Source organism: Python bivittatus, unplaced genomic scaffold (genome assembly GCF_059951505.1).
Source record: "Python bivittatus isolate LINGU-HERP-01145 unplaced genomic scaffold, Pbiv_v1 ctg000580_np1212, whole genome shotgun sequence".
In the NCBI taxonomy this organism is placed as follows: Eukaryota; Metazoa; Chordata; class Lepidosauria; order Squamata; family Pythonidae; genus Python; species Python bivittatus.
Window position 1 is genome coordinate 27,149,315 of NW_028277087.1, and position 10,610 is coordinate 27,159,924.

The 10,610-nt window shown below is 41.0% G+C and overlaps 1 protein-coding gene across 1 annotated transcript; it reads left to right on the forward strand.

Moving 5' to 3' along the window:
* Positions 1 to 1,952: 1,952 nt before the first annotated feature.
* HSP90AA1 (heat shock protein 90 alpha family class A member 1) lies at positions 1,953 to 8,712 on the forward strand. The gene is made up of 11 exons (XM_007437337.3): positions 1,953 to 2,110; positions 3,393 to 3,551; positions 3,637 to 4,003; positions 4,357 to 4,490; positions 4,836 to 5,144; positions 5,481 to 5,646; positions 6,036 to 6,226; positions 6,305 to 6,452; positions 6,862 to 7,130; positions 7,576 to 7,909; positions 8,015 to 8,712. Exons 2-11 carry the CDS (start codon positions 3,393 to 3,395, stop codon positions 8,122 to 8,124), a joined length of 2,187 nt encoding a protein of 728 aa, XP_007437399.1. The 5' UTR covers positions 1,953 to 2,110; the 3' UTR covers positions 8,125 to 8,712.
* The last annotated feature ends 1,898 nt before the right edge of the window (positions 8,713 to 10,610 follow it).

Below are 10,610 nucleotides of genomic sequence, written 5' to 3' on the forward strand. Positions count from 1 at the left end.
TGTTTTAGCCTAGAATGTTATGCAAACCCAGCTCATGTGGCTAGTTTGTGGAGAAAATTAGGTTGAGAAAATGAAGGAGAAAAGCCAAGCTATTTAGAGGATTGCTATTTGTTTCTCTCTGGCAGCAGCTGAGCTTGACTTGAAGGAGACTTTGAAGTTTTCCCCATTAGCATCTCACTGGGGGCTCAAACATGCCCTAGCAAAGTATTCATTCTGCTGTGTCCACGTGCCATTAACTCCATTTTGTTTCCAGTCTGAGTGCAGTAGACCTAAGTTGTCCTTAGCTGTATCCCTATTGGAATAGCTTTCCCACGTTAGCCAATATTCAACAGCAAAGGATGTGAAAGGTGGAACACTCATCTCCCATTATGTCAAAAGGTGAAATCAAGTGATGCATAGTGAATGACATCAGAGCAGCATTTAGTGGCCATTTTAGAGTGAGCTGGACAGGGCAGTCTGTGCTGATAATTCAGAATTCAGCAAAAAGGCTGCCCAGCCAGCAGCATGTGCTTTAAATCAGTTTAGAAGGCTGCAATAGTTGGTATTTGTTGCCTATTTAAAGAAAGGAGAAATCCTATATAAAACTGCTTGTGTCTCAGCTCCCTTTATGATTCCAATCATTTTTTCCTCCTTTATTCAGTTTGGGCTACAAAAGAATAGTGTAAGGACAACACTGGAAGGAACCTGGAGATGGACAGTCGTCCAGCCAGACCTGTCTCACCTGTTGCACACCACAATTAGCCACAAGGAGAAGGAAGCAAACCAATCGCTTTGCTTATCACACCCTACACTGGCAAAGTCAGAACACTGCCAGGTGGTAGAGTCAGACCGCAAGCAGTCGAAGCTGGACGACACATTTCATGCCACTATAGATTTCTGTTAGAAGACCCAAGGACCAGGCTGAGGATCATCCTCGAGAAAATCTATTAATTAAATCGCTGAGAGTCCACACCGCCTCGACGGCGCATCATCAATCTTCTGCGCTGCCCAGGGGATGAGCAAGACGACGGACGTGAGAGGCGTCCTCTGATCAGCAGTAATGGCTGGAGCAGGGAGGTGTTTCAGTTCTTTGCCAAGTGACTCCCACCAGGTCAGGTGAAGAAAACTCCCTGGAGCAGCCTCTCCCAATCCGTCTCTCCATACGGTTTGGACAAAGTATGCAACACCCTTCCCTAGTTCGATGGGAAGTTTAGGGCAACCTATTTGGCTGAAGAAAGCTGCACAGAAATCGCACGCCTAAAGAAACGGCTAGTTTTCAAGTTGCATTCAATGTTGCAATGCATTGCTAGAAAACGCCACCGTTGCTTCACGTTGTTTCTAGACGGATCTTAAGAGGGGGTGGGAAAGAAGAGAAACGCCGGCGCTTCCCCGCCACTTCTAGAACAACTCGAAAGTACCGCAGGGAAGCCCGGCGTGGAAAGAAGTCTGTCCCTCCCCCACGCCCACCGAACTCCTCCCCTCGCCAAGCTTCGGGGACGCGGGCAGGGCCAGCCAGGGCTCTGCCCCGCCCGCGCTTGTTCTGAGCAGCAGTGATGATGTCATCATGTCAGGTTGCCGAGTTTCCTTTCCTCGAGCCTCCCGCCCTGAATAGGCGCCAATGACAAGGGCGCCGGCCCAAACGAGAGCGCGCAAGCGGTTGGCATTCACGCATGCGCCGTCTTTCCAAGCACCTCCGAACGGCGATGAGGAAGCAAGCACTCGCACGCCAGATCTCGCGGTCGACCGATGCACACTAACTCGTTAAAAGGAGCGAGCTCGAGACCCTGACTCTCCAGTACGGGGAGAAAGGGAGCGCAAGAGACTAAGAAATTGAGCTGGCGCATGCGTACGATGTCACCAACACCCCACCTCCATTCTCATTTTCCCCTTCTCCGGTTTGGCTCCTCCCCCTTCTCTCGCTGGAGAAAGTTCGGAAGAATCTCCGCCTTCTCTCCGCCCCCCTCCCTTCTCTGTCAGTGAAGGTTCCCGATGGTTCTGGAAAGAGGCGGCGGCGCGGGTATATAAAGCGGGCGGGAGGCGGGGGCGCCGCGCAGTGCAGCTCGTGAGCGGTTGGAGAAGTGCGGGTTCTTTCAGTGAACGGTCGCGCAGCTGGTGATTTCACGCCGTCAAGGTGAGGACGCGGCCGCTTGCAACGGAGGTGGATGCTAAGCCCAGGTTTTTCCCTCGTGAAGTGGAGTTGTCTTTCCTCAAGAGGGCGGGGGGGAGAGCGGGACGGCGAAACCCCAAGGACGCCCGATTTACTTTGGGCCTTAACAGCTGATCGGAAACCGAAGAGTGAGACCTGCAGGGAGGGACAAAGCAGCTGGTTTGCGTGGCATAAGATCGGTCACACGCCTCACGAAGCGGCGATGCGGGTGGGGAGGATTGGAGGAAAGAGTGAGGCGGTCGTGGATTAGGAAAGGTTTAGACGAGTTCCTTGGAAAAAAACGGGAACGGGTATGAGGGGCGGTCGCGCTCCTTTTCCCACAAGATTTGCTTAACAAAGAAGCGAAGGCGTTTTCTCCTTTGGTCGGATTAGTAAGGAGAAGCAATACGCGACAGAAGAATGAATGGAAGAGGTCGCATGGCCGCCTGGAGGAGGGGAGGGAGACGAATGTTCTCGGCCGGTAAAGGAGGCGGGAGAGAGGAGGCCGGGAAAGCGGCCCTCGCGCGGGGCGGGGGAGAAGAAGAAGGCAGGCGCCGAGGGAGGCGAGCCGCTCTCCGAGTTTCGGCGGCGCGCGCCCGATTAACCTCCGCGGCGGCGAGAGGATTGGCTCCTGGGCGCATGGGTGGAGGGGAGGGAGCTAAGGGGGGGCAAACGGCTGTGTGGGAGCAGGAAGACTCTAGCAGTTTCTAGAATGCTTTCTTGTTCACCTCGGCCGCCAGCAGGTGGCGCAGAGATCGGCTGTAGGGTCCTCGAGGCTTCTTGCTCCTGAGCTTGGCTTACTTTGTGGGTGGCTTAATCAAGCTACCGGACATTTCCCATGCTGACTGACCTGTAACTGTCACTTTTAACTTCATTTTTGTGCCATTTCCAACGTAGATAAGTAATCTTGCCAATAATGTGTAAAATGGAACTCCAAGCTTACTGCATGTCTTGCCTACTCAAATGTTTGAGTTCAGTAGGCATAATCTTAAATGTATGCTTAACACATGCACTTCATTTTATCAAAGCAGGTGCTGAAACTAGATTTTTCAGACTCTTGGAACCATTTTACTTGCTTTTAAAGTTACATGAGAAATATTCAGAGATTTTAGTAGTTCTGTTTTGCACAGTGCAAGATGTTGTTCTCAGAGTGTTAGGAATTCAGTTTTGGTAATTACTTGAGTTTGCCCATGGACTTTTAAGTTGCGTGTTTGTTAATCTGTGGTTATTTTTAGTTATTTCTATTTAATTTTTTTTCTCCTGACAGATGCCTGAGGAAGTACAGACACAGGATCAACCAATGGAGGAGGAGGTGGAGACCTTTGCCTTCCAGGCAGAAATTGCTCAATTGATGTCTCTGATTATCAATACCTTTTATTCCAACAAGGAAATCTTTCTCAGGGAGCTGATCTCTAATTCCTCTGATGTAAGTACATCTTCTAAGGATCTAGAATAGTGCTTATTTTACAATTTTGTTTTTTGTTTTGAAAAAGCTATCTTGTGTTTTGCAGGCTCTTGACAAAATCAGGTATGAAAGTTTGACAGACCCAAGCAAATTGGATTCTGGGAAGGAGTTGAAGATAAACCTTATTCCTAACAAACATGATCGTACCCTAACCATTGTGGATACTGGCATTGGGATGACCAAAGCTGACCTAGTTAATAACCTTGGAACCATTGCCAAGTCTGGCACGAAGGCTTTTATGGAGGCCTTGCAGGCTGGGGCAGATATTTCTATGATTGGTCAATTTGGTGTTGGCTTCTATTCTGCATACTTGGTTGCTGAAAAAGTGACAGTGATTACCAAGCACAATGATGATGAACAGTATGCATGGGAGTCTTCAGCTGGTGGATCATTCACTGTCAGATTGGATAATGGTAAGAGTCCAACTTTTCATAAATGACTAATTCTAATTGAGAATTAACATTAAGGGAAGAATCAGAACCACAGCTGTTAAGTCAGGTTTGAAAGTGTTATAAGAAATGGGGAAATGAAATACTCTGCAATAATTGCTTGACCTTTCAAATGTAATAGAAAACCTATTTATTGCATACATCAAAAGAATAGTACTATGAATAATGTAGTAAAGACCAGGTATTTTTGCTATTGCTATAGCCTAGATTAGCATCTGTCCTGAACCACTAATGTTTAAAATGTTTTTAAAATATTAAAACAGTGATTCATGGAGCTTTTAGAGCAACAGCAACTAAGTCTGTAATTTATTTTACAGGTGAGCCTCTAGGTCGTGGTACAAAGGTTATTCTGCATCTGAAAGAAGACCAGACTGAGTACTTGGAAGAAAGACGAATTAAGGAAATAGTTAAGAAGCACTCTCAGTTCATTGGATATCCGATAACACTATTTGTAAGTAACTTGTTCTCAACAAAATAGTATCTGAATTCTCTATTTGTCTAAATGATAATAATTTCAAATTAACTGTGTTAGTACACAGGCCATATACTTATTTGAGCAATTTGATAATTGTGCTATTTTCAGGTTAGGGTTAGCTCAGGGCAATACTAGAAGCAAATTAAATTCATAGTGTGATATAGCAAGAGTTTAATGTGAACAAAGGATTGTCCTGAAGTTTTTGCGTAAGCTTGCCTTGCTTGTATTTATCAGTGGATTATCTTTCAGAAGACTCTTCAATTTGCTCTGTATTGGGGTCATAGAATTCTAACCTTTTTTTATTTTCGTCTACTTTCACAGGTAGAAAAGGAGCGTGACAAAGAGGTGAGTGATGATGAGGCAGAAGAAAAAGAGGAAGAAAAAGAAGAAAAAGAAGAAAAGGCTGAAGATAAACCAGAGATTGAAGATGTTGGTTCTGATGAGGAAGAAGAAAAGAAGGATGGTGACAAGAAAAAAAAGAAGAAGATCAAGGAGAAGTACATTGACCAAGAAGAGCTGAACAAGACCAAACCAATTTGGACCAGAAATCCAGATGATATTACTAATGAGGAATATGGTGAATTCTACAAGAGCCTGACTAATGACTGGGAAGATCACTTAGCAGTCAAAGTAAGATTATTTATACTACTTTTGGGAATGGGCCATTTGTTCTTCATGTGAAACTCAAACTGACAAAGTGGTGGTATATTAAAATATAAAGTGGCTTCTGTTAATGCATAATTTAAATTTAAATAACTCATAATTTAAACAAGCACTTAAAAATAACAATCAGTTGGCAAATGGTCCTCATGGTTTAAAAATAAATGCACAGGAAGGCTTCCTATCTGATACTGTTAATTTAAAGTTTCAAATAATTGAATCCTTAGGCATAAGTTTCCATACGCTGTCTGGTAGTGTCATTCCATTCCAAGTAAGTTTTGCTAATTCATCTCCTTATTTTTGCAGCACTTTTCTGTGGAAGGGCAGCTTGAATTCAGAGCACTCTTGTTTGTTCCAAGGCGTGCACCATTTGATTTATTTGAAAACAGAAAGAAAAAGAATAACATCAAGTTATATGTGCGCAGAGTGTTTATTATGGACAATTGTGAAGAGTTAATCCCTGAATATTTGAGTAAGTAGCTCTTCACATGCTAAAAGTTTGCAAGTTGCTACAAGATTGAAAAGAAGTTACTCTTTGTACTTAGGTAAAGGGCCTGTTAAGTCATAGTTAATCTATGTAAATGCTGCAATTTGAAAAATCAGCACACAAATAAAGCCCTTAAATTGAGCCAGTACTCTCTCTTTAGAAGGGGGAAGCATGATACTATTGGGAAGATGTAAGTGAAATGAAGACAGGAAACTTTCTGAAACAGAAGATTCCATTTTATTATTGCTTTAGAGTAACTTGACCTACATTAAGCTCATAAGCAAGCTTTTTAAATTTACTTTATATCCTGTGTATCTTGAGGTATTTTAGGCTACCGTGAGAAATAAAAATGTTTATAATAATCTTATTCACAGACTTCATGAGAGGTGTTGTTGATTCAGAAGACTTACCTCTAAATATCTCACGTGAAATGCTTCAGCAGAGCAAAATCCTGAAAGTGATTCGAAAGAACTTGGTCAAGAAATGTTTAGAACTCTTTACTGAGCTGGCAGAAGATAAAGAGAACTACAAGAAGTTCTATGAGCAGTTTTCCAAGAATATTAAGGTTTGTTGGTTTGAAATATTTACTTCAATGTTGTCATAATGTTGGCGTGCACCTTACAAAAATAGAACTTTCTTTCAGCTTGGCATTCATGAAGATTCCCAAAACCGCAAGAAGTTATCCGAGTTGTTAAGATACTACACTTCTGCATCTGGGGATGAGATGGTGTCATTAAAGGATTACTGCACTCGAATGAAGGAAAATCAGAAACATGTCTACTACATTACTGGTGAGTATAATTTCAAATTATCTGGTTTCTACTTAAATTGGAATGAATGGTTTACAAGTAGTCCTTGTTTAGCAACCATTCGTAGTTAGGACTATGACCATTACTGATATTTACAGCCTTTGCAGGTCTGTAAAGTAAAGGAAAACTGAAGTAAAATGGTAAGCACAGTTACCATTTCACTTGCCAATTGCTTTGCTTAATGACCAAGTTGCTGGTCCCAATTGTGCTGAAGGAGGACTACCTGTATCATAGAAGTTTATTCTTGACTGTAAGCATCTATGCTTGTGTTATCTTGATCTTGGTTGTCAGGCATGTTCATGAGTTAGTAGCAGGTTCCAATTAAAGTTGATAACAATAAATTTGTTCTTAAATTCTGTTGAACTTTGCTGAAGGTAGATTTTTCTTCTAGGTGAAACAAAAGATCAGGTGGCTAATTCTGCATTTGTGGAGCGACTTCGTAAACATGGCTTGGAAGTAATCTATATGATTGAACCTATTGATGAATATTGTGTGCAGCAGTTGAAAGAATTTGAGGGGAAGACTTTGGTGTCAGTAACAAAAGAGGGTCTGGAGCTTCCTGAAGATGAAGAAGAGAAAAAGAAACAGGAGGAGAAGAAAGCCAAGTTTGAAAGTCTCTGCAAGATTATGAAAGATATACTTGAAAAGAAAGTAGAAAAGGTAAACAACCTTTGTGTAATTAAGCCCCTGCTGTAAAGTAGTGGAAGTTTTTGTTGATGGCCTGTTTATAAAATAACATGCTGTCTTTAAGTTCAGTGTGCTATGCAGTTTAATCAAGTAGCAACTGAGTTTTTCAAAGTTGGACAAAACAGGAGATGGGGATGATTGTAGCCTTCAGGAATGCAACAGATTAACTGCTATACTTCAGTATTTTCTTACTATATTGTATGCAGCTTTTACAGTATTACTGTAGCCGTGGCATGTATTTCTGGCTAGATTGCCTAGTTTTAGCTTTCTTGATAGTGTATCTGCTAGAAAGCTTTCTTAGGGTGTCTCATCATGAATCATTTACTGAGACAGCTGTGTATTAAGGTGACTATGATTGCAATATGCCACATGATCTCTGGTGGTTTTTCTCTGTTTAAATATTCTGTAATTCTTGCAGGTTGTAGTTTCCAACCGATTGGTTACTTCTCCATGCTGTATTGTAACCAGTACATATGGCTGGACTGCAAACATGGAGAGGATCATGAAGGCACAGGCACTCAGGGACAACTCCACAATGGGTTATATGGCTGCAAAGAAACATTTGGAGATAAATCCTGACCACTCTATCATTGAAACACTGAGACAGAAGGCAGAAGCAGACAAGAACGACAAGTCAGTGAAGGATCTGGTCATTCTTCTGTATGAGACTGCACTTTTGTCTTCCGGCTTCAGCCTAGAGGATCCTCAGACACATGCCAACCGTATCTATAGAATGATAAAACTTGGTCTGGGTAAGTGAATCTTAATAAAAGTGAAATGTGTCTTTTTCACACAAGAGTCTACTGGGAGATACTTCCATGGAGAAAGTAATAGTTAATTGTGTTAACTTTATACAGGCATAGATGAAGACGATGCTGCTACAGAAGAAACAAGCCCAGCAGTTACCGAAGAGATGCCACCACTGGAAGGAGATGATGACACTTCACGAATGGAAGAAGTCGATTAAATGCTCAATTATTTGAAAGAAATGTGGATATTCCCTTTGTCCTTGGCTTTGAATAAGTTATGTTTTGTATATTATGAATGTTAACCTGCTGAAAAACTCATGACACTTGTCTGCATTCCCTCTTTATATTTATTTTTGAAGATGTTATTCTTTTATTTTTGTTACATTTGCTTTTTTAGGTAATGTGGGATGCCATTGAGGGAGTGTCCTTTCTTGATGTATAACCCTGTACATTGGCAAGTACGAAATATTATTTGGGTAGTTAATGGCAGGATTTTATGCTGGTGGACAGAAAAAGGGAGTAAGTGGGAAATCCAGTTCTGCAAGTGTGGTTAAATCTCTGAAGTTATTACAATTGAACACCTGTATCATACAGTACCTAGTAACTAGGTATTGGAACAGAATATTGGAATATTTAACATCATAATTCCAACCTGTTGATGTTTAGTTTTTTTATACTGTAAAAAGGATTCTAAATTCCACTCTTAACATAGAATAGAATCTACTGTAAATCTATTGTGACTAATGCAGTTTTGCATGTACAGTTCTGCTCTGGAACTATCTAGAAATAAAAGTGTTCGGAATGAACTTGTGAGACAAATTTACTGTATATATATATTAAACAACAAATGAACTGAATATAAATTAGCCCTTTTATTAGAGCTAACTAGCTGCACCTCAGTTGAGGAGTTACATTTTAAAAGTGTAGTAGATACGTAACTTGTACTTGGACAAGACTAGAATTTTTTGCTTCTCAGAAAATAAGTCCAGAAAATATTCTAAATACTGTATACTTCAAGCATTTCAGAACAGACACAGGCAGTACAGTAAATCCATGTTGATGCTTGCTTGGTTCAGTTTTTCTTTATTGACCCATATAAGAAAAGGTTTTTGTATAAGGGATACCTATTACATAATCTAAAGGGCAGAGGTGAGGAGTTGGTCACCATGGAAGATGTTTTGGAGTGGGTGGTTCAAAATGCTTAATTGTAACAAACAATCGGAATAGAGAACAAACCTGGTCCCCCCCCACTTTTTTTTTTTTGACCTGAAGTCAAATATTTAACCTCACAGCAACTGGTGAGAATAAGTTGCTGTGCTTCCTTTTACTTTCCAAATAAAATTTGTTAGTTGGAAAAGGTGCTGCCAGACTCCTGATTTTTTGCCATCATAGACTAATATGGCTCTCCTAAAATGTGCTTCCTGTAGTCCCTCTTGTACAACTGGAACTTCAGCAAAGAAGCCAACAGTTAGAACTTCACAATGGTAAAAACTGGTTACTGACAGAGTAAGGGGACTTGAATCCCTTTCTGGTACCTGAAAGCTGGTAGCACTAGGGCAACTGCTGGCTATGCATTGTGGCAGCATTTTATTTTTTTTTTATCAGAATTTTAAATGGAAGATGAGCGTGAAAAAATATATAGAAAATTAAATTGAGAAGATAATGTACAGTAGATAAAATTCAAGCAACTTCCAATCTACCTTAGAGGGTTACAAACATATTTGTCACTCTTCCATCAAGGTGGAGTGTTCACTTTTTCCCATTTTTCAGTGAACAAATCCAGAAATCAAGTCATTTTCAGCAAAAAGTTCATAAAGGGTTTCCAATCTTCTAAGCAAGTATTTTATCCCTGATCAAGCAGGTCAATTTTGCCATTTCTGCTAGTTCTGTCATCTTCAGAGTCAACCCTCCATTGTGGATAGTTCTGTACTTCTCTGTCTTTGCACATACAGTAGCTTTGCTGCGGTACATAAAGCCAATCTGACACGCATCTTTTCTAATTGGGTATCCATAAGTCCTAGTATAAAAAAAAAACTGGTTTCATCTGAATTTTTAAAATTCTCTGCAACATATGTATTTTTATCCAATATTTTTTCACTTTTTCATAAGTCTACCATGCATGGTGAAATGTCCTGTGTGTTCCACATTTCCAGTAGTTAAAATTTCCAGTCTGTTTTCTAAATTAGTCATGCCCTGGGACTATGTGACAGGAAACACAAGCCAACTGAATTTGAAAGGGTTGATCATTCCTATCCATACATTTTAACCAACCCAACTCCTGACCAGGAATCATTATTAAAGTCTTAGATTGGAATGCAATCGGTAATAAAATAGTAATTTTAACTGTTAACATGCTTCATCAAGGTCCTAATGAAGATTGTGTTCTCACATGGCTTCATTGCTAGATTGCAGAAATTACTGAGGGTTGAATTAATCATCTCTAAAACAGAATAAAGCATTGTAAAATCAGTTCAGCCCCTCCTGCTTCAAATGTAGACATAATCTTTGGGGACCTGGAGTGTCCTCTAAAATGGTTGAGGTGCAGGCATAATACCGAAAATTACAAATGCATCCTTACCAGAATGCTAAGGGTTTGGCTTAGCTCAAGGATATATAGCATGATTTGTATTGCCTTGACATTTCTTTTGTGAGGGCTTAGATGGGTGGATGAGGGAAATGGGAAATATTCAGAGGGCATAGTTGT

Coding starts and splice junctions, on each gene's coding strand:
- HSP90AA1 (XM_007437337.3), top strand. CDS start 3,393: ATGCCTGAGGAAGTACAGACACAGGATCAACCAATGGAGGAGGAGGTG. Junction 6,227..6,304: donor AGTTTTCCAAGAATATTAAG/GTTTGTTGGTTT, acceptor ACTTTCTTTCAG/CTTGGCATTCATGAAGATTC. Junction 7,910..8,014: donor AATGATAAAACTTGGTCTGG/GTAAGTGAATCT, acceptor AACTTTATACAG/GCATAGATGAAGACGATGCT.